The sequence below is a fragment of the Tachyglossus aculeatus genome, chromosome X4 (genome assembly GCF_015852505.1).
Source record: "Tachyglossus aculeatus isolate mTacAcu1 chromosome X4, mTacAcu1.pri, whole genome shotgun sequence".
Classification (NCBI taxonomy): Eukaryota; Metazoa; Chordata; class Mammalia; order Monotremata; family Tachyglossidae; genus Tachyglossus; species Tachyglossus aculeatus.
Window position 1 is genome coordinate 8,124,032 of NC_052098.1, and position 24,145 is coordinate 8,148,176.

At 42.7% G+C, this 24,145-nt stretch overlaps 1 protein-coding gene across 5 annotated transcripts in view; it reads left to right on the forward strand.

Annotated features, from left to right (window-relative positions):
- The window catches only part of PRUNE2 (prune homolog 2 with BCH domain), a 76,231-nt gene extending 52,454 nt beyond the window's left edge, over positions 1-23,777 (forward strand). For 2 of the 5 annotated variants that reach the window (XM_038770095.1, XM_038770097.1), the window contains 7 exons: positions 1,801-1,903; positions 2,788-2,919; positions 3,090-3,176; positions 13,862-13,960; positions 15,721-15,756; positions 19,240-19,287; positions 20,922-23,777. In XM_038770095.1, coding sequence (XP_038626023.1) covers positions 1,801-1,903; positions 2,788-2,919; positions 3,090-3,176; positions 13,862-13,960; positions 15,721-15,756; positions 19,240-19,287; positions 20,922-20,955 — 539 coding nt within the window. In that variant the 3' untranslated portion in view covers positions 20,956-23,777. Of the gene's footprint in view, positions 1-1,800; positions 1,904-2,787; positions 2,920-3,089; positions 3,177-8,635; positions 8,746-13,861; positions 13,961-15,720; positions 15,757-16,295; positions 16,335-19,239; positions 19,288-20,921 lie in introns of those variants that run through there. The other 3 variants (XM_038770096.1, XM_038770098.1, XM_038770099.1) reach the window with 3 other exon arrangements.
- Positions 23,778-24,145: the final 368 nt, after the last annotated feature.

Genomic DNA, 24,145 nt, shown 5'->3' on the forward strand with positions numbered 1-24,145 from the left:
GCTCTCCAACATATCCTTCCTTTTGTATTTATTTTCACCCCCTCGCACCACTGATTGGGCCTGGCTACAACCCTCTGCCTTGGAAAGAGCTTAAAACCAAGGCCAAACATCTCGAGGCAGACTTCAGGAAAACCCCAGGTTGATCCCAGCAGTCCCCTTTCCTGGATACATCCCTCACCTGTGCATCCTAAATAGGCAAAATCCATAAAGAAAGTGCAGTAAAAGGAATCTCCACACTCCTGTGTAAATGATTTTTAAAAATTAGAATTTTGCAGCTGATGAATTTTCCCCCCAGATAAAAATCACTTCATTCAGTATCACCTACCTTTATTTTGATGTGGTCTCAAACTGAATTAACAATCAATCAATCAATGATATTTATCGAGCATTTCAATAAATGCTATTGGTTGATGATAATAGACAAGTTTTACATCGATTGTAAACTCCTCTAGAGCAAGGACTGTGTCTTCTACATTTAAAGCCTCTGTGCGGGTGTTTGAATGAACAGGAAGGATCACTCACTACAGACCAACCTTTCCTTGTTTCCTTTTATGCCTTTCTAAGTAATGCTGGCCACTTTCTGTCCCAGGGCACTGTACCATCAAAAGTCAAGCTAGTTGCATTCACACTTGCACAGTTGCATTCACATTTCCCTGAAATCTGGCTAAGCCCCAAATACCTTTATTTTCTGGAATGTATCTTTCTGATGTTCTCCATTTAACAATACTACATAGCTCGGTGAAAAGAACCCAGGCCTGGGAGTCAGAGGACCTGGGTTATAATCCCAGCTCAGTTGCTTACCTGTTGTATGACTTGGGCCAGTCACTTAGCTTCTCTGTGTGTCAGTTCCCTCATCTGTAAAATAGGGATTCACTACCTTTCTCTCTAGATGGAAAGCTCCTTGTGGACAGAGAACATGTCTACCAAATCTCTTATATGTACTCTCCCAAGTGCTTAGCACAGTGCTCTACACACAGTAAGTTCTCAATAAGTATGATTGATTGATCATGATGGATTGAAATTCACAACAGAACACAAACTGCTGCCGTGCTGCTTCAAAAGAGTATTGTGGTAGTTTAGCAATCAGAGGTCATGTTTCCTTCTCATGAGTAGTTTACAAACATCATTAGGCCTAAAAAAATATATTTGGCCTATACAGTTTTGGTACTTCTACTTACCTTTACCAATATCATCCCAACCCTATCTCTTTCTACTGCTCCCACATCAATAAGCTAAGAACCCCATGTGAGGACAGGGACTGTGTCTGACCCAATTAGCTAATATCTACATAAACGCTTAGAACCATACTTGGCACACAGCTTAGTAAATAACACAATTATTATAATACAAGCATTTTCCTTTCTCAGATCATCAGGGTAACCCATCCATCACAGATTCTCAGGGAAACCAAATAGTAAGGAAATAAGCAAAGAGAGAGAGTATGCTGTTCAATTTCCCAACAGGCTTGTGACTTATAAAAGCCAGTTGAGATTTTGAGATTATGCTGTAATGTTTCCCCTTCAACTTGACTTGCTTTCAGGGCAACAAAGACTAGAAAGTTTTTCTTTGTCATTACAGAAATATGATGTTAATTGGTTTCTCAAAAAACTCTCTGACAAGAAACGTTCCTTTCCCACCCTTGATTAAAAATTGATCCTTTTTACATCCCTTTTAAGCTTTTCTTAATTTAAAAAAAGAAATACTCATATATGCGAGGGATACCCGATTTCTCCTTTCTGGTAAAGATTATCTCGTTAGGAGCTTTTCCTGAGTTACAAATGTCTTTTTGTTTGCCTCTAGGATACTATGGGGACGGCCTCAATGCCATCATTGTGTTTGCTGCATGTTTTCTGCCAGACAGCAGTCGGGCCGATTACAACTATGTCATGGAAAATCTATTCCTGTGAGTGATGCTTGTGAGCAATGTTACAGAGTTCTTTGAATCAGCATCTATGAAGTAGTGATAGAAAGCATGTGCTTAATTAAGGGAGGTGATTTTGAATATTAAAAGGGTTGGTAAACTATCAGGGAAACTTTGTCAGGGTACAGTGCTCCCAGGATAAGACATTCAGGGAAGCAGGTTATCTGAGCAGTATGTACCTATAACAGTTTTCCTGGATTGGAAATGACTAAGGTTTTGTTCAAAATGAAGTCTCATTTTTCTCAGCTACTGTTCCCTTAGTATGAATTTACGTGCATCTTTTTCTGTACCTGATAAATCTTTGCTCCTCTATATGCTGGATTAACAGTTATCATCGGCAATCCATCGATAGGACTAGTATTTCTGTTCATCAAAAAATGAACCCGTAAAATAATGGTTAATGTTCACTTGCAGAAAGTTTATAATCTTCTGATGATAATGTATTTTAAACATTCAGATTCAGATCAGTTCCAAGCATCCTATATTATGCTACAGAAAAATGCTTTTTGCTTCAGATAAGAATCGTGGCCTAGTGGATAGAGCACAAGCCAGGGAATCAGAAGTACCTGGGTTATAATCCTGGCTCCACCACATGCCTGCTGTGTGACCTTGGACAAGGCACTTAACTTCTCTCTGACTGATTTCGTTGTGCCTCAGTTACCTCATCTGTAAAATGAGGATTAATGCTGTGAGCTCCATGTACGACATGGACTGTGTCCAACCTGATTAACTCGTATCTACCTCAGCACTTAGTACAGTGCCTGGCATATAATAAGCACTTAACAAATACCACAACAAAAGGTATTCAACAGAATTTTCATGGAACATAAATGCTTTATAAAATCTGTCTTTGTCTCTGGGATCAGATATGTAATTAGCACTTTGGAACTGATGGTAGCTGAAGACTACATGATCGTCTACTTGAATGGTGCAACACCAAGAAGGAAGATGCCTGGTTTAGGATGGATGAAAAAATGCTACCAGATGATTGACAGACGGTTAGTGTCTAGTTTGGATCTGGTTCCTCTCTGCCCACCACTACTATAAAGGTCACCCCAAGTATACACTTTTCACTCTGATTAAAGCTGCTTTATGAGATGCCTTAGGGATTTCATGCTGCTCTTCTTTAACTGTGTCCAAGTATAATCACCTTCTTCTTTCAAAATAGCTTAAGGAAGAACTTGAAATCATTCATCATTGTTCACCCTTCTTGGTTCATCAGAACGATCCTTGCAGTGACTCGACCTTTTATAAGGTAGGCCTCTTCTGCTCATTTGTTGCCAGGCATTGTTTGTGGGTTTAAAAACAAAACAAAACAAAAAAGGTGGTTGCAGAAGTAAATTTTGCTTTCTTAATTTCTGGAAATGGGTTTTGGCTTCTTGCTAGCCTTTAATTCATCCTCTTGCTAGATTAATAGTGAAGCATAGCAGTAAGCCACAGTATTCTGGCCAAAGGACCTGGCCTTAAAGGGTCTCTTTGCTACTGGAAGGTAGCTCTATCAAAAGACATCAGGTAACTGTTAGAAAGGGAATGATGGCTGTTACTTCATTGAGGGACCTAACAAATAGGTGGTGGTAGTCATACTAATGACAGTGGTAAAGCACTGTACTAAACTCTGGGGAAAGGTAGGATATTGATTCGACTAGTCCCTCACCCATAGGGAGCTCACAGACTCAAAGGTTTCAGAGGAAGGCCAGACACACAGGGAACAAAATAGAGTAAATGCAGCAAAGCACCCATTCAAGAAGGAGAAGAGGAAGAAGGAAACCAGCAGTACATTCCTGTTGCGGGGGAATAGTCCACTGGCAGGGCAGTCTTTGGTCTGAACCATTACAACCTTCCACCTGAGTTCTAACCAGAGCAGACCTTTTTCCCAGTGAGGACGGGTGGGAAAGGAGAGGCTTGTCCTGGATGTGAGATTGGCTTTATATTCACAAATCTCTTTGTGCCCTAAGTGTATAACCAACAAGACACAAAACCTCATGTGTAGCCAATAATTCATGGGTTTATAAACAGAAACTTTTTTTATTCTTTCCCCACAATTTCCCTTGGATCTGTACAGTGTACGCACTGAATAATGCTATTGATTGTAATGATGCACCCTTACATCATACTGTGACTATTAACATTAATTACCAGAATGGGAGCAAGCTAGCTATCCTCTTAGGCTGCAGCAGGAAAATGTGGTTCTTTTTATATTCTTTTGAGTTAGGGGCCACCACCACACCAAAAAAAATGCTCCACCAATGGGAGCTGTTAATTTCCTAAAGCCCAACCTCCCCAGGACATTGGAATATACAGTATCTAGCAGATGGGACTATCCATAATGAGGTGTAGCTTATCTATTATGCCTTGTAACCAATCTATTATCACTTTACCTGAGTGCCTTGATCAATGTCATATCATCTTCACCGAATGATTTGTTAATTTCATGTGAGTTAGAGGGTCCTTGGCACTGTCTCTCACCAAGATCCATGGTGCTATCTAATCTTTACCTTCATTCAGTTCATTCAGAGCACTGTACTAAGTGCTTGGGAGAGTACAATATAACAATGAACAGACCTATTCCCTGCCCACAGTGAGCTTACCTGTGGATCGTAAAGTGCAATGTCCTTTTCTTAGCAAAAGGTTTGACTCCCTCAACTTAGGAGATGCTGAATGACCAGTAAATGAACCAGAAAGTAGACCAATGCCCAATTCAGTTTTCAATAGGCCTAGCCATTTTGGGTCATCTGTTTTCCTGATTTTCTCACCCAGTATTGTTCTTATAGCCCCATCACAACCCTTAGATTTTATCATTTTATCATCACATTACAACTTCCTTAAAATTCCTATTGTGTGGTACTCTCCTAGGCACTTAATATAGTTTTCTGCACACAGTAAGCTCTCGATAAATATGATTGATTGATTATCCTGTGGAACGCCGGTCCCCGAAAGGCACCAATCCCAGGGGAGGAAGGGAAGCAATGTCCCCTTCAGGCCATGGTGACAGTTCTGAGATCTGCACAGCTGCACCTTTCCCCATCTGACTCATGTGAGCCCATGGCAAAATTGCGGGTGAGGTCAGATAATTAGTGTCAGGATGTGAGCACAGGGCAGCTGCGCTGAATGAACACAAGAACAGCCGCCACAGCCACAGAGAGGATGCGTGGGGCGAGTAATGGCTACGGCCTGTCCTGATGCTGCTACTCTGCCCCTTCCCTGACCCACTTTTTCCCTTCTCTCCCTCCCCCTCCTAGCCTTGTCCCACCCTGACCCGCCGCTCCTGCTTCAGCTCCATTCCATCCCACAGTACACAAAGGGGAAGCTGGCTAAGGGGACCACACCACTGGCCCATAAGTAGAGAACTTAAATACCTACAGTTTACCTGTCCTGACCCATGGGTATCAGCAGCAAAGTTGTAGGTTGGGCCTGGCAGAGTGAGTGGGTGTAGAACAGTGCTTGGCACATAGTAAGTGCTTAACAAATACCATCATTATTATGTACTAAATATATTAACCATGTAGATTTCTACCCACTTTGTGTGCCCTAGCTCTGCTGGGCATCAGCATTCTAAAATTCGCATCAAAGAGGGGAGGATGCAGTCAAAACAGGTAAATGCAGGGGATGGAAGCTTAGGTCAATTCCTGGCACCTTAGGTGGCCTGATGTCACTAACCAACCTCAGAAGGGGAAGAGTTGGGACTGAGTTTGTTTTGCATTCTGAGTCAAGAATGAACGAGAGACCCCAGACGGCACAAGGGATAGGCATTTTTCAGTGACAGTTGACAGTTGATCAATCAATCAATCAGTCATATTTATTGAGCGCTTACTGTGTGCAGAGCACTGTACTAAGCGCTTGGGAAGTACAAGTTGGCAACATATAGAGACAGTGGGCTCACAGTCTAGAAGGGGGAGACAGAGAACAAAACCAAACATATTAACAAAATAAAATAAATAGAATAGATATGTACAAGTAAAATAAATATGTACAAACATATATACATATATACAGGTGCTGTGGGGAAGGGAAGGAGGTAAGACGGGGATGGAGAGGGAGACGAGGGGGAGAGGAAGAAGGGGCTCCGTCTGGGAAGGCCTCCTGGAGGAGGTGAGCTCTCAGTAGGGCCTTGAAGGGAGGAAGAGAGCTAGCTTGGCGGATGTTGGGAGGGAGGGCATTCCAGGCCAGGGGGATGACGTGGGCCGGGGGTCAACGGCAGGACAGGTGAGAACGAGGCACGGTGAGGAGATTAGCGGCAGAGGAGTGGAGGGTGCCGGCTGGGCTGTAGAAGAAGAGAAGGGAGGTGAGGTAGGAGGGGGCGAGGTGATGGAGAGCCTTGAAGCCGAGGGTGAGGAGTTTCTGCCTGATGCGCAGATTGATTGGTAGCCACTGGAGATTTTTGAGGAGGGGAGTAACATGCCCAGAGCGTTTCTGGACAAAGACAGTCTGGGCAGCGGCGTGAAGTATGGATTGAAGTGGGGAGAGACACGAGGACGGGATGGACAGTCAAACAAGCACTTCAGCTGAGTTCCCCGTAGCTAGCGTTTTAGTTAAATGTAGCCACAGACTCCTATGTCCGTTCCTTCGTGTGCCTACGGGCAAGTCAATTACAGTAGTTAAATGCTCACGGCTCCAACGGTTACCAACCTCTTGAGTTCCCTGTCTTAATTCGGGTTGGTCAAGGTGCAGGCGTCCCCTGTCATAGCACGTAGGTGCACCAGGCCCAGGTCAGCCAATGCCCTCTGAGCAGCACCTGCAAAGCACCCTAATTGAGTCTAGGTTCTTAAACCCTTTCTCCAGACGTGGAAATGCTGAGCCCTGCCATGTCCTCATCTCATGATTGTCCACGCACTGGGGTGCCCTGGAGTACTTACCGTTTGGCATGTTTGCCATACCACTCCTCTGGTTGAGCAATCCAAACACCTGCACTTCTGGCACAAGCTCCCAATTTACCTCATTCGGGACCCTCATGGTGTGGGTCAGTAACACCCGAGTGCAGCCACAACAGTCCCCGGGGGCAGGATGATTGCAGGGTGAGAGAGGCAATGTGGAGCCACCAGTCCCCCTGGGCATCATCTGTTAATCAAGGGTACTCATGAGCCAATCAAGAGGCATGAGTGAGGATGTAGTTTCTTGGAAATAAAATACCTTGTCTGCATGCCCTGAACCTCACATTTTTCAGCTCTTCCAAAGTGAAAAACTACTGGTATCAAATCCACTCAACAGTAGTTAAACTAACAGTCCAGTGCCATCAGGACTATATAGGTAAAATTTAGGAACTTGCCTTGACAGCATGACAAAAATACCAGATGTACAGAAGCTGTTCAAAGGGACTCAGTTATCTGCTAGACAACCCCATTGACACTCCTAAACCCTGTGGTGGCCTGAAGGATATTCTGGGTTGCCAAGGGACTTTGGAGCCCAGCCTTGAGGGAACCACTGGAGGATGAAGGCTAGGGAATGCCTGCAGGTCAGTAAGGCAGAGCCAGGCTTCAGATCACTCAATTCAGCACTGACATTCAGGGGAACACTCTGGTAGGAGATCACGACATAGGCCTCAGGGAAGCCCCCGGGAGCCAACCCTCCCAGGACCAGGTCTGACCGGCATTAAGTCAAACCTGGGACTGATGGACTCCCCAGCCTCCCAACAGACACCTGTTCTATGCCAACAACTCTGGGATCACTTCATGTATACTGCTGCTTCCCCAGGAGGTAAGTTTACCTTGTCTTGGAATCAGTGAAAGAAGATCTGCACTTATGATCTTTGTCCTTTAATCTACTGGCAATTTGGTCCAGTGGTACGATGGAAAGGACATAGAGCTAAACACTGTCATCATGTGAAATGGACTGTTTGTTATAGGGCAGGCTGATTTAAATAGATCCAGTTTCCAGTGAGACCAGCTGTTTTGAAATACCTATAATTTAGGTATTTTGATCACATATATAATTTATATGTACATATTTATATTTAGATAAAAGGAAGTATGGGTGCGATTTAAGGTAACTAGACAGCCTGATTTGAAATGGGATGGTCGTACTATATGGGGATTCTGTCTCTCCATCTGAAAACACACTCTCTCTCTCCCTCTCTCTTTCTCTCTCTCTCTCTCTCTCTCTCTCCATCTCGCTCTCTCTCTCTCCCTTCCTCTAGCCCTCCCTCTTTTTTGGTACCACTTTCCCACATCCCTGACCAGGGAATCTGGTTTCCATTGTATGCATATGCATTTTATATATGACCAAAACCAGTGGTAGCAAAAAAGGTAGCTTGGCAGCACAAGTCTTCACTGCAGACCAGTGAATGCAGATCAACAACTACTATTTGTCAAGTTGGTACAGCATCTAATTTCTTTACAGCAAACTTACTGTCTGGGGTTTAAATGAACAACTCACATTTACCTTCTATAAAATACATGGCTTTTGGAACCATACGGGTAAACACATGTCAAGGTCCTAAAAGAGTCAAGCAAAGTTTAATGAGAAACTTAATATATTCTGGCTCTCTTCTCAGTTTTCATTTGCTTGATTTTCATGGCAATCTGTGCTTAGGGTAGAACTCTACTCTGGTGTCTCCACAAGAGTGACTGATGCACTTCAATATTAGGGCTGGCAGACGCCCCTGTATAAATGAGTTTATTTCTTATTTCCTCATCTTGTCCCGGTTTCCTAGAAAGGTCTGTTCGGAGGGAATGCATAATTAGCCCTTATTTGAGTAACGCAAGCCCCACCTTTCCACAGGAGTGAAGGGAGGGTGAAGACGGACTGAAGCTGGTGTTCTGTATTCTCAAACAGTACTAAGGATGTAACCATCGCATCGTGGAACATCCGGACACCACGTGACGATGAAAACAGGCATCATCACCCTGAAAGAAGAACAGTTCTAATAGCGCGTGAACTGGCCAGGTACGGAGTCTGTAACACAGCGCTGAACAAAACTAACTACTGGATGAAGGACACCTTACAGAGCTAGGGGCTGGAGACACCTTCTCTGGAAGAGTCCATCCCTCTTCAGAATGGTGGCTATCAGGGGTTGGATTTGCAATCAGATAATCACTAATACCAGGCTTTCCAAATCTGCCCAAAGGTATAAGTGAGCTTCTGATTATGCTAGGCCAGCCCCTGAAACAAAAGTGTTTTACCACCACCATCAGCATATATGCCCCCATGATAACGAAATGCAGTGGAGAAGAAAAAGGTTCTACAAAGATTTGGAGAGACTCATCAAAGGAGAACCAGCAACTGACAATCTTTTTGTAATCGGCGATTTCCACACGAACTGGTAGTGAAACCCAAGCATGGAAAAAAGTCATCGGATTAAATGGGAGTGCCAAACTTAGAAGCAAAGGCTCTCTTTTGCTCAGTGAATGTGCCAAACGTTATCTTGTGACTACGAACATGTGAACATTTTTCACCTGCCAAAAAAAATGGAAACCCACAGTATAAACAGGAGTGATCTCTCACTGACCATAACATAGTGTGGTAGAGGAACCTTAGAGGCTATACAGAATCAGAGCAGCCATGAGGAGAGGAGAGTGCTATGTTAATCAGTGGTATTTACTGAGCACTTAGATAGAACATCATCTAAAACATTTCAAACTCAGGCTGACTGTCTCACCATTGCATCAAAAAATGATTTCCAAAACACCAAAGCTGATAAATGTGGAGTTTCTGGAAAACAAACCCTTTTGCAAAGAACTCTGCAGCAAAATTACAGTAGTCCTGTTGGACCAGGAAACTTCATCGTAAACAGGGAATGGACATTTCTTCACAATACTTTCTATCAGGCAACTATCAAGATATCACATCCAAGCCGTCACCAAAACCTGCCGGTCTCAGCTCCGCAACATTGCCAAGATCCGCCCTTTCCTCTCCATCCAAACCGCTACCCTGCTTGTTCAAGCTCTCATCCTATCCCGTCTGGACTACTGTATCAGCCTTCTCTCTGATCTCCCATCCTCATGTCTCTTCCCACTTCAATCCATACTTCATGCTGCTGCCTGGATTGTCTTTGTCCAGAAACACTCTGGGCATGTTACTCCCCTCCTCAAAAATCTCCAGTGGCTACCAATCAATCTGAGCATCAGGCAGAAACTCCTCACCCTGGGCTTCAAGGCTCTCCATCACCTCGCCCCCTCCTACCTCACCTTCCTTCTCTCCTTCTACAGCCCAGCCCGCACCCTCTGCTCCTCTGCCGCTAATCTCCTCACTGTGCCTCGTTCTCGCCTGTCCCACCATCGACCCCCAGCCCACGTCATCCCCCGGGCCTGGAATGCCCTCCCTCTGCCCATCCGCCAAGCTAGCTCTCTTCCTCCCTTCAAGGCCCTACTGAGAGCTCACCTCCTCCAGGAGGCCTTCCCAGACTGAGCCCCTTCCTTCCTCTCCCCCTCGTCCCCCTCTCCATCCCCCTCATCTTACCTCCTTCCCTTCCCCACAGCACCTGTATATATGTATATATGTTTGTACATATTTATTACTCTATTTTACTTGTACATATCTATTCTATTTATTTTATGTTGTTAGTATGTTTGGTTTTGTTCTCTGTCTCCCCCTTCTAGACTGTGAGCCCACTGTTGGGTAGGGACTGTCTCTATATGTTGCCAACTTGTACTTCCTGAGCGCTTAGTACAGTGCTCTGCACAAGTCAGCGCTCAATAAATATGATTGATTGATTGATATTGGGCTAGAATGACCCAGAGAGGTCACCAAGATTGGTTTGATGTAAATGGCTCAGAGATTTAAAAAAAGAATGTACTTGCAGTGAAATCAGTACTGCACAGCAACACCCTGCAGCACATCAAGATTCAGACAAAAGAAGTCAGAAACCTGCATTGCAACATGCAAAGCAAGTTAAGGAAACATGTACCACGGAATGGGATGCCAAAGCACAAGAGATCCAAGACTGTGCAGACCACCGTCAAACTAAGAACATCTACACATAATTAAAACCATTCTATGGCTCTGTAGCTTTGTACCTACCTCAGTATCTCTCAAGAGTGAAGTTGGTTCTAGCCTCATCACGGTCCAGGTGGGAACCTTGAAGTGATGGAAACACTTTAGTATTAATATTGGTGGTATTTATCAAGCATTTACTGTGTGTCAAGCACTATGCTAAGCTCTGGGATAGATACAAGATAATCAAATTGGACATAGTCCTTCATCGGACTCACAGCCTAAGTAGGAGGGAGAACAAGTATTTAATCCCATTTTACAGATGAGTAAACTGAGGCACTGAGAAGTTAAGTGACTTGTCAAGGTCAGACAGCAGACAGGTAGCAGAGCCAAGATGGGAACCCAGGTCCTTTGACTTCCACGCCCATGCTCTTTCCAATAGGCCATACTGCTGACCAACGCACCTTTTACTATTGAAGATGAGGCACTTCAAAATATAGAAACCCTTCCAAAATGCAGAGACAAGGCACTTGTCAAGGTACCAGTCGCCACAGCAGAACCATAAAATATGGGGAAGCACTTGGACCCAATGGCATATCCACTGAGACCTACCAGCCAGGAGGAGACACTCTACTCAAACACTTACACAAGCCCTTCCTCAACATATGGTCCATGGAGGAGACATCACAGGATTTCAACGATGCTTCCATCACCACCACCTTCAAGACAAAAGGGAAAAGATCAGACTGCAGCAACCATTATGGCATCTCACCACTCTTCCTAGCCAGACAGATCCTCGCTGAAGTCTTCCTACCCTGACAGTTGAAGAGTATCCCACATGCCTGAAACCACAATATGACTTCAGACTACAGCATGGCATAGTGGACATGATCTTTGCAGTGTGTCAGAGCCAGAAGAAGTGCAGGGACTGGCATGAAGACTTCTGTGCCAATAGGTAGACCTTAGGAAAGCATTTGACATCATCAATAGATCCAGACTCTGGAAATGGCTTAGTAAATTTGCTTGTCTTGAGAAGTTTATCTAGATTCTGACACTGCTCCTTGATGGCTTGTGTCACAGCTAGGGATGCCCTATCCTATTTATTATTATTATTATTATTATTATTATTATTATTATTATTATTATTATATTTGTTAAGCACTTACTCTGTGCCAAGCACTTTACTAAGTGCCAGAGTGGATATGAGATAATGAAGTTGGACAAAGTCTCTGATCCAAAGTCTAAGTAGGAGGGAGTAGGATTTAATCCTCAGTTTACAGATGAGGAAACTGAGTCACAGAGAAGTGAACTGACTTGTCCAAGGTAATACAACAGGCACATGACAGAGCTGGAGCCTCTGACTCTCAGTCCCATGTTCTTTCTACTAAAGTCACACTACTTCCCTATTTCCCAGTTATACTGTAGACCCACTCCTGATGAATTTCTTCTACATGGCTGTGCTGAAAGATGCAACAAGGGACTTGGACACAGGTATAAGAACACACTTATGTTCCCCTAGAGAACAATTCCTACTCAACAGGCTACAAGCATCAAAGTCTTGGAATTTGTTACATGCAAATTTGCTCTATGAGTGTTCAAGAATTTCTAGAGGCTGATGACTGCATCCTACGAGCATATAACCAAGAAATGAATATGAAGCACCTAGCTGAATCAGCAAGGCATTGCTGAGTGATGTTAAGTCTGAAGGAAATTGAAAATAATATATCTTCCTGCACCCAAGAAACTATACCCATAATCAAACTTCTACATTGGCAACACTATTAACGAGACAGCACCCAGGGTCTAGAAAATTGAATTAAAAAAGCCCAGCACATCCTTGGGAAAGTGCTCAGACAGAGGGTGTTGGCAGTGTGGTATCAGGCTGCAGACCAAACAAGGTTTTCAGGCCTGTAGTGCTGTCCAACCTTCTGTATGGCTGTGAAACCTGCACCACACAGACACCACTTCCAATTCCTTGAGCTTTTCCATTAGTGTCACTTCTGAGCCTATTCAACATCAAATGGCAAGGTGGAATCCCACACAACAAAGCCCCGGAATGAAGTCAGTCTCCTCACATTGAAGCTAGACCCACATGTAAGGAGAATTGATGAAACAAAGTTCTTTGGCAAAATAAAAGGTGGTATGATAACTGTAGGGTACCCAACAACTGCTAGATGAAATTTCGTAACCCAATGAAGACAGAGGAAACATTTTAAAGAATATAGTAAAACAAAATAGACTATTCTAAATAGCTGAAAACTGAGATGACCTTTTGCTATATGGGGAGCAGTGGAGATTTCAAGAAGCGGCCAGTGGTGGCTTTGGTAGAGGATTGTGAGATGAGGAGGCAAATGTGCAAACAGCGCCGGGCACTGCAACCAATAAGCAAGACAATGAGACAAGGACAGTCTTTGTGTGTGCATGATGTGGTTGGGACCGTGGATATGGTTGGGACCCTTTTCAGTCACACCTGCAGCATTTGGTGAATTTTACCACCAGTGGTGTTTTCTTGGCGTACAAAGGGCAACTATCTCCCTATCTCCATACACGTAGATATAGTTGCCCTCTGTCCTCAAAGAACTCTATAGTATTCTCAAACTTGAAATCTGACAACCCTAGATACAGTTATGCCATTTTAATTTGCTTTTAGGTTCAAATTCAGCAGTCAGATACAGTATGTCTTTTCAGGTGCCCAGTGTGACTGCATTTAGTCTAATAAGCATCTTAAACATTTTCGACTAACTGGTCCAACTGTAAATTAGGGTTCCAGACTGTCCTACCTCCTGTATCACTGTGATCACATAGACCAGATTGAGTGTGTCCTGCTGGAGGCAGATACTTGTATTCTTTTAACCTTCTGCTATTTGAGGAGCAGTAGAAAGTGGTGGGGATTTCAAGAAGGGGGCAATGATGGCATTGGTAAATATGGGTAGGACCAATGCACACTTTGCTGACCAGATAGAATTTTTGTGGCCTAATGATTTTTGAAAACTATTTGCAGAGCTTGGGTTTTGGGGAGGGGGTTGAGGATGGGGGAAAGATGGAGCAGCTTATAACATTTTTATTTACTTTTAGCTCCAAATTCAGCAGTAAGATACAGTATGTCAGCAGCTTGTCAGAACTCAGTGAGTTGATCCCAATGGAATACGTCCCTATCCCAGAGAGCATCATCAAGTAAGTCCAGAATAACATGAAGACATGGTAAGAAGTGTGTCTGTCAGGTTGGGGCCAGGGGGAGGAGAGCGGGGATAAGGGGTTGGGCTCTTGGAGTTGATTCTGAACTGGATGGTATCTTTGAATTCCCTTTCTACGTGAACTCACGTTGGGATGAATTACTGCTCAGCAGGTGAACGTTTTTCTGTACTGGGCTTTTTTAATGTTTACTCAAGCATTGGAGAACATTTAATCCTTTAGTAAAATCAAGGAATCTTATATCTCCTTCAGGAAGTCCTCACTCTCTCCCATCTGAAAAAAAAATTCACCCAGCAGCAGCACCCTGGTAAAATTGAAAATCAAATGTTTTGATTTTTTTCAAAGTTCCCATTTTATTTTCTTATTCCATTTGGCATGTCCTATCTACCTGGTAAGGGAAGCGTATGAAACTTTCCCTTTCCCAGAGATGGGTAGAACGGCAGCAGCCTGCAAAGAAACTTGCTCAGTGAAAGATGGCCTCAGTGATCCACTGCAAAAGCAGAAGTGAAATAGAGTGACGCTGGTGTCAGAAAGCAAAAGCTGCTCCTTTTTGGGTCATGGTTGCAAATATACATTGTCTTTTTGTGGTTTGTGTTTCACATTGTGTTTCCTGCTCTGGGTTGTAACTTGAAGTGGGTGAGAGTTGAAGGGGGTAAAAATGTTTTGTTGCTGTTCTCCTCAGGAGTACGTGATTGACTGAAGCCTAGAAGGGAGGGCCCTGGGAAAGTTAGATGCCCCAGAGAAGTCCTAGACAGTCTGGGTCTCATACCACTGTTGAGTTTAGCAATCATACCATTCCTCCCCACCCCCACCCGACTTTGGCCTCTGCAACAGAAATGGTAATTAGCCCCTACAAGTGCTGGTAATGTGAGCTTACAGGGAAATACTGATTACAACCTGACACCTCTTGGGATACAACCCTGTTAAAGCATTACACCCAGGCATGGATCCATTCTGAAAGACATAATTATTCTGAACACAAGTAAGTACTTGGTCTCTTAAAAAATGCTACAGTCAGATTCTATTTGAACAACTGCTATTTCTGGAACTTTGATGAATAAATTCAACTAAATGTAGAAGAGATTCTTAGTGGGAGGGAGTTAAATGTAAGCAGATTTCCTCTCACTCACCTGAGTACCTGAAAGGGTGAACTGAATCCTAACTAATAAGTCATAGGTGCAGATACAAATTTTTTTTGAGAAAAGAGAATCACTTTCTTTCTCCCTCTCTATTTCCATACTGTCTTTCCTAATTTATTTCCTGTTCCATCTGCCTTCTAAAATCTGTTGGTCATTTTTCTTTCCCTTCAGTTGTCAAATTTCTCCTGCCTCACCTGATTTGTTACTTCATTTTCAGATCCATGCGCCTTCCTGGCATTGAACAGAATTCATAGTCCATGGTCTCTCCCAGCCAATGAAGCCAGTGTTCAGCCACTGGGAAGAGACTGGGCTTTAGAAAGTCCTTGTTCAGTCTTGGGCAGGGCAAAGATTTTTGTAACTTCAAAGATAATATACATAATTATGATTATAACCAGTAAGAGTAAATTGCTATTCAGTTTTCATCAGAATAAACTGGTTGCTTCTACTGAAAATAACGCTTATGCCCAACTCTCTTAAAACAAAATGAGGTTCAAATTTGATATTTTCCCACATTTTGACAAGCCATGGTAAATTGCTCATTATCTTCCTTGTCAGTATACTTGCTTATTTTTCCTCACTGCATTCATTTTTTTATCTTGTAAGGTACGATGAAGAGAGATCTTATAAGAGAAGCGTGAGGTAAAATTCTTGATCTGCACTTCATTTTACTGTTAGTGATGTTGCCTATGTGTGTATGAAGCAGTCTTTCACTTGTAGGTGACCTCAACAAGCTAAGGTTGAAAGAAGTCTTTTTTTTTCATTTCGTCCTGTCAGCCATGTTTTTTCCCTCTTTCAAAGCTGTTGAGGTCAACCTTCTTTGCAACTGAAGCCTAATAAACTAAACTGACTTGGCCCAGGCTGCAGCTAATATTGCCAACATCTGACCAAGCAGGTGAATGTTTTCAGCTTTATATACTGCAAGCATGTTTCAGGTCCCCTGCTACTCTGATATCTGCCTTCAGATAAGGAATTACTAAGTAAAAGTACGTAAAAATTGGACAGGAAGAAATGACATGGTATTTAATTGAAGAAGTTGATCCCAGTGCATAAAAACCAGGTGAATGTTTAACAACACATAAAACTACTCTTGTTCTTTGCTCTGCTTTGCTGGGCCTTTCTCTTATCTTCTGCTTGCTTCTTCTTCTTTGTTTCTGTATCAATGATTTTTGCTCATACAGACTGGATGAAGAACTGAGGGAAGCATCAGAAGCAGCTAAGTAAGACCTGATTTTCTGTTAGCAGCTGGCTTTTTGTTGGCTTACCTTTCCGGAATGAGTCGGATGAAACTGCATGTTTACCTGCATCTGGTTCAAAGAGTGAGCTTTCACAATGCTGCTTTACAAAACCTCCTCCTCTCTGCGCACATGCAGTCACTGTTACTCCAGGAAAATTGGTTTTCCTTCAGGTTGGGTTTCTGTAAGAAAAGTAATTGCTGCTTAAATATTTAAGGGCCCTCGGTGGATACACTTCAGCTCATACACCTGACCCTTTCCCTGCCCTTCAGGAGTTAACCTCCCTTTAAGGCGCCACACTACTCTAAAATATGTACAATATATGGTTCCACAAAGAAATGCAATGTGATTGGCTTATTCCCCTTCTGTCAGGAGAGTGTATAACTTTTGTCTTCACACTTCTCACTCTGTATCTCAGTTTCTATCCTACATTTGTGGAGGTACTGGTTGGGATTTTGTGTTGTGACTTCATTGGGAAAGTTTGATCCCTAAAGTAGCACCTGTGAAGTCTTTCTTGCTTCTCATCCAGTTTGCAGACTAGAATGATAATGATGAGGCTGCTGGTACTTGTTAAGCGCTTACTGTCTGTCAAGCACTATTCTAAGCGCTGGGGTAGATACAAGCTAATCAGGATGGACACAGTCCCTGTCCCACATGGGGCTAACAGTTTTAATCCCCGTTTTATGGATGAGGTAACCGAGGCACAGGGAAGTTAAGCGATTTGCCCAAGGTCACACAGCCGACAAAGGGAGGAGCCGGGATTAGTACCTAGGTCTTTATCAATCAAACAATCAATCAATCAATCAATCAATCGTATTTATTGAGCGTTTACTGTGTGCAGAGCACTGTACTAAGTGCTTGGGAAGTACAAGTTTGCAACATATAGAGGCAGTTCCTACCCAACAGTGGGCTCACAGTCTAGAAGAGGGAGACAGAGAACAAAACCAAACATATTAACAAAATAAAATAAATAGAATAGATATGTACAAGTAAAATAGAGTAATAAATATGTACAAACATACATATATACAGGTGCTGTGGGGAAGGGAAGGAGGTAAGACGGGGGGATGGAGAGGGGGACGAGGGGGAGAGGAAGGAAGGGGCTCAGTCTGGGAAGGCCTCCTGAAGGAGGTGAGCTCTCAGTAGGGCCTTGAAGGGAGGAAGAGAGCTAGCTTGGCGGATGGGCAGAGGGAGGGCATTCCAGGCCCGGGGGATGACGTGGGCCGGGGGTCGACGGCGGGACAGGCAAGAACGAGGCATGGTGAGGAGATTAGCGGCAGAGGAGTGGAGGGTGCGGGCTGGGCTGTAGAAGGAGAGAAGGGAGGTGAGGTAGGAGGGGGCGAGGTGATGGAGAGCCTTGAAGCCGAGGGTGAGGAGTTTCTGCCTGATGCGCAGATTGATTGGTAGCCATGACTCCTGGTCCTGTGCTTTACCCACTAGGCCATGCTGCTCCCCACGGTAAATCATGGCTCAGCTAGAACTCCCTCAGTTCACTACCATCATGCAGCAGTACCACAGAATTGAGGGAAGCTAGGGGAATATTGAATTCAGTAATTGAGACCAAATTTTAGCTCAGTCCACATTTAAGAATGATCATGAATATGTCTCTGCCCACTGAAACTTATTTACATCCAAGTAAAGCGTGTGCTCTGACTAGCCTGTAGCGGAAACGATGATTTCCTCTTTCAGATTTGCTGGTGCGGTGTGAGAATGTATTTGAAGAGTAAAATAACCATTTTCAACATAGGCTATTTAGACAGTCACCCAGACCTGTTAGACTCTCAAACTGAAGTGTTATTTTAGTGTTACAAAATCTGTTCCTTTCCGGTGTGTGTTTTTTCTCACTGCTAATCAGTTTTCTCTCTCCTGCAGAGCTGCCAGAAAGTAACAGCTCTGGTTGTCATCCACTTTTTCAGCTTTTCCCCCATTCCCCTGACTTTTTTCTTAAACGAAGCTTTAGTTGTTCCGCTGTTTCATTTCCTCCTCTACTGTTTTGGGAGGCCCAGACCCTCTTTTCAAAATAGATTTTTTTCAAGATAGACAAGAGGTTATTTGCTCCAGTCACTGTGTAGATGTTTTCTCTAGAAACTTTCACATTGTTTCTTACTACATAAGATATATCTGGGGATTGAAAACTACAGGGCTACCAGAAAGCCTGAAGCAATCTGCCTAATTCAGTTTTTAGTTCCTTTGGTTATTTATATGTGAAATGTCACCCAATCTCAAGGAGGTAGGGAAGAATAATGCAGTGTGAAGGAGTGGAGCTGGTAGGTGCTAAACCCCAGGATTCCAGGATTTTACTAGAGACTTCCTTTGAGACCTTGGCCTAGTGTCAGATCTGTACATCTCCATGTTTGGAAAATGGGAGAAGGTATGATCTCTTCTTCACAGAGCTGCTCCATGAAGCTGTTTGGACATTGTACATATAGGTCCTAGATATTCATAGCAGTAGTAAGTGACGCTGAATGCTTTCTTCATAGATTCATGATAAATTACTACAAAGGTTTCCTCTCTGCAAACATGGTTTGACTACTTGATCCTCCTTGGATGGCAAACTAGTTTCTGTGGTTCCGGGTGCAAACGAAATCTTAATTTCCCCCTCCTTCGTGCCCCACCCCCTTTCAATCCACAACAGTCTAATAGGAGAAGAGGAGCACTGTGGGATTGGGGATCTACTTTTCTTATTTTACTTTCAGATCACGGTTCATCTTGTTTTAGGTAAACAGAAGTGCTCCACCCAGTTGTTATTTCTCATACAAATATGGCCTATACCGTTCTAATGCTGTCAGTACTTGAACAGTTGGTAATTCCCCTGAAATGTAATGTCATGCTTGACAATTGATACTTTCAAGAAACGCATTTACTGCTGCCTATTTTCCTTTGTACCCAGAACTAGCTGCCTTTCCAACGATCCAGAAATGGCTTCTATGGAGCAGGAGTAAGAATTCACAATTAATGACAGTTCTGCTATTATTGTTGTTCTTTCAATATTATCGTTGTTCCTGTTATTACAAGACTGTGCATGGAAAACAATATTGAGGACTGGGTAAACTCCTTTCTCAGTGTGGTTCAGCCAATGTGCTGCACGTACTTACCATTAATTATTCAGAAGCTAGCAAAAAGATTATGCTAGAGTGAAGTGCTGTAGCATAACTGAACTTGGAATACTTAAGGCTAATACCAGCATCTGGGCTCATCTGGTCTAGACTGTAAGCTCCTTTTTTTTTTAATGGCATTTGTTAAGCACCAGGGAATATGCCTGCCAACTCTGCTGCATTGTACTTCCCTAAGCACTTAGTACAATGGTCTGCCCGCAGTAAGCGCTCAGTAAATACAATTGATTAATTGATTGATCTGGTATCCTACTCCATCAGCCCTTCAGTCAGAAGGCAATATTCCAGGGGCATTCCTTTCTAATTGTATATTGGTACTAGACATACCAGGAGTTTGAAAGGCAAAAGTATGTTGATTAAAGTTTTAAACATGACAACATGGAAGGATTGATGAAAATTGAGCCCAAGCAAAGTGAACCTGCAGATCGTGCCATTAGAGAATAAAATGAAGGGGATCCCATGAAGCAGAATGTCCCACCCTCCTAAATTATCAGAAAGAACTGCTTCGGTCGTGGCTTCAAACTAGCCCAGTTGAGTAGCCAGCTGCTAAGTGGATTGCATTTATTCACACCTGGGTCAAACCTTCAAGGGTATGTTTCTGCATGAGTGACTGTATAACTCCCCAGGAGTGAAGTTTTGACATTGTCTAGCTTTATTTCTTCAAGATATTGGGCGTATATGGGCAACAAGAATCTTGAAAGATTTATCCATCACCATCACAGATGCAAATCTCTGCCTTTTGTGGGGGAAAATTTGTAGCTTTCAAAGAGGTTCACTGCACACTTTACCTCTTCTGTATAGACGTTCCCCAGAGTTTTATGTAGGAAGATATGCAGCTGTGTGGAAGGGAATGAGTGTCAAGATATTTTTTTTTTAAATATCGGGCCCGGCAGGTTCCCTCTTTCATTCTACTTTGCTGTAGTTTACCCAGTCCTTTTGCCTGGTCTGCTTTGTGCTGGAGTTCTGTTTCATGTTGCTTTGGTTTTAGGTAGTTTAAGGAGAGGGTGGAAAGGATGCTGTCTTGGGCTCAATCTAGTTTTCCATTTCACTACCAGAAACAATAATAATAGTAATTGTGGTATTTTTAAAGTGTTTACTATGTGCCAGGAGCTGTACTAAGCACTGGGATAGATACAAGTTATCAGAAATGGAAGTTTTGTGTTTTCCCTTCATCCTCTAAAAAATAAGAGGTTCTATAGGAGAAGATTTTGCACCTTTTCCAACTGACATGAAATCAGGGATTTTAAACTGTACAGTAGAGCCAAGAGGGATTTATGCTGTTTTGGGGAAGGATGAAATGAAATGCTAATACAGGATTGGGGAATTTTTTGCAATTTCATTTTCTGAATTTAAAGTCCTGCATGATATGCTTAAAGGGGGCATGCGAGGAGGTGGGCAACACATGGACTGGCAAGTAATGTTGAAGTGACGTGATTTCTTCCTCCTTCTTCCTTTAAAGTATTGACATGAAGCTGAAGGAAAAGCCGAATTAGCAGAAACGTAAGAAGAGGGCTTTCTGATCACAGTCCTGCTGCAACATATCCACCTGGAGGACAAGTGACTGTTTTCTCTTTCATTTTGCTCTACTTAATGCCATTCTAGAGTTCTGAAAGAGAAAAAAAAGCCAATTCTTTTCATTTATAGTAGCCCGTGCATTTGTCTGTATGTTCAATTCAGTTTTGTTCCAATTTTGCCAATGATGTGCCTCGTGTGCAATTTAGTAAAACCCTTGCAAGAAAATAAGACTTCTGAGCTGTTGTATTTCCCTAGATAGTCATACGTTTTTTCCTCTAATCCAGTCATATTTTAGGATTTAAGCAAGTTTGGTTTGCCGAGTAGGGTGAGGTAGATTTGTTTTCCCAGATTAGTTCAGATTTCCCTTGTGTTTATGGATGCATCTTAAGCCTACTTCTCGGGGTTCATCTCATGTTCAGAATGTTGTCTTTTCACACAGCATGTGCAAATCCTTTCTTTCTCAAGTTGGGCCACTGATTAGAATTACCGAATGGGCCTCTTGGTCACAGAACTGAACTGCCTGCTTATAATCTAAATGAGATTCATTGGAAGGGTTTTTCCAGAGAGAAGCTAATTTCTCTAACAAAACTAATTTTACTTTAATAATCAATTCTGATATATTTATTTTTTTAAACTTTTTAAAAAACTGTTAATCCTGCCCTGAATAATGAAGACCATGACATCAGTGGGAAACCTGAAAAGTGACATCCATGTTTTGACTATGGCTCTCATGTCATCAGTCTTTCAGGCTGCATCCTCCATGCCAAATGTTGGTCACTACATCTCAAAATATTAACACTGAAGAATTTCCAGGTGGATAGCTAATAAAGAAATCCTTTGATTACATTTAGCTACCCATGTTTCTCAGAGAACACACTATAAAAATGAATCTACTTAACAGTTCCCTCATTTGATTTCAGATTTAACATTCAGCCCTAATTTATTAAAACAAGACCTTTATAAAATCTCCAAAGTCAATCTGATTTCTAATCGGTGTGATTCTAGGATGCAGGTGCTCGTTCATACAGATATACAAACACAAATGACTTCTAATGGTAGATAAATGGTACCCAGGTTTTTTTCCACTTTTAAAAATGGGGAGCAAGCTGAGGACATGTTCTTTAGAACACTCTGAAAGAGTAAAATATTCTGATATTTGGTGAAAAGAAAAAAGCCTAACCATTAAATTTCATGATGTTTCCCCAGAGGCATAGATGTGGGTGTATTAATGTGGCTTGAAATAAGGCAATTTGGATTGGCTGCTCGACTCACCCCAGTTTTTCAGGTACTGTATTTGTGGAATTAACATGGAAACAAATAGGTTACATTAAAATATAGCAGCGGCAAAAGAACCAAAAAGGAATTCTGTTGTATATTTTCCTCTGGAGCACTGGTTTGCAAACTCGGCTTGACACCCCTTAAACTTCACAAAACCCCTTTAGAGTTTGATACCTAAATTTGCCCTTCCCTCATGCCCTATAATCAGACCCACTTTCCTAGTATCTCCACACCCTTCCCTCTCTCCCCCACTTCTTCCCTCAAAATAACTACCCACCAGGCCTTGCCCTTCACCAAGTACCCTTCAAGACCCCCCCGGTACCTCCCATCCCCCCCAATTTGTCCCACATGAAAAAGAAACCACAGTCTCTGCCCTAGGGAATTTGGGAAACCCTGCCCTAGAGAATTGCTGCCTTTCAAGCCCACCACTCTTCAGTTTTGATGACAACATGCTGAGAATGCAGTGACGAACAGCATCGTGGCCCAAATGATCAGTTTCAATGGTGAACGTGTCAGTAGCCAAATGAGTGGCTAACCGACCATTTTGTCTACCAGCAGACAAAACTGACACCTCATCCACACTGTGCCCTCAGTCTATCCTGCCAATTTATGTAGAACTGCTGTGGCATGACACGTTTCTTGGCTTTATTGTCACTGTCAGTCTTCAGTGTCTTTCTAAGTCAGTGAATTTGTATGAACTGTTCAAGTGGGTTGCATGAGCATTCAAACACTTAGGCCCTTGCTTTTATAAGCTCCCCCCACCCCCCCCCGAAAAAACAAAACAGTAGTGTAATTAATTGAGCTCATTGGAAGAAAGACAACTATAGATATCACATCAATAGAAATAGTAAGGGGGAAAAAATCCTCGAAAAATGTAATGTTCATAAGCTGGTCAGTCTTGCTCTGGCTCTGACTTTAGGGCATCGCCTTGCACTTTATTGGTAGTTCAAACCACCTCGAGGTTGTTGGGCCAATGGGATTTCTATTTCTATGCCAAAAAAGCTCCTCGTGTAAGTGAGTAAACAGAAGCCAGCTTCATAGACATTTGATCAATGCGAGAAAGCTTATTTGAGGGTCACAGTCAGCAGATGGGAGAAAATGCAGGGGTTCTTGTGGGAGCCAAATGAGTCTGCTGATGAAATATACTTTAAGGCTCAATGGAAAATCTATCCACCTCGGCTCATAGCCCATAACTTTTAGGTAAATTCAAATATTTAGATATGGTAATCGGTATGCAATTAACATCATATCAATGCCTATCAAATCCAATAGTTTGTTCTAATAGAAACATTAAGAATTGCACAAATTTAATCTTTTATATAAAGATGGTTTTTTCTACCTTGTATCAGGTTGCTCAGAATCTAGCATCTGAACTATTAGGTTTTGTTTGGGAAAAATATCTATAGCTATATGTACCTATGCTGCCTAAATTATATGGATTAAGCAATACAGGACTATGTAACATCATTATGTATCACCTCTCTGTATAATTAAGAAATAAAAACTGCAGTCCAATACTTCAGTGCCCTTTCTCTTTGGCTTCCTTCTCTCTCCAGCTCCAGATGGGTTCGTTCAGGGTTTTAGATGGGGTGACTGCCTCTCCGTCTGCTCTTGGCCAGTGTCCCAGGACTAACTGGGGGATACTGTGTGGGATGGGGCTGATTAGAAGCTGAGACCCACCATCACACTCCTCCGCCCCTGCTGTCCCCCCCCCCAACCCCCAACATCAACCTGATTGCGGCAGACATAGTCAAGCATTAATTATAAATCTTTGCATCCCCAAAGTCATATTCAAGAAGAGAAATGAACCTCCTTCCTCCTTCCCTTCCCCACTGCACCTGTATATATGTATATATGTTTGTACATATTTGTTACTCTATTTATTTTACT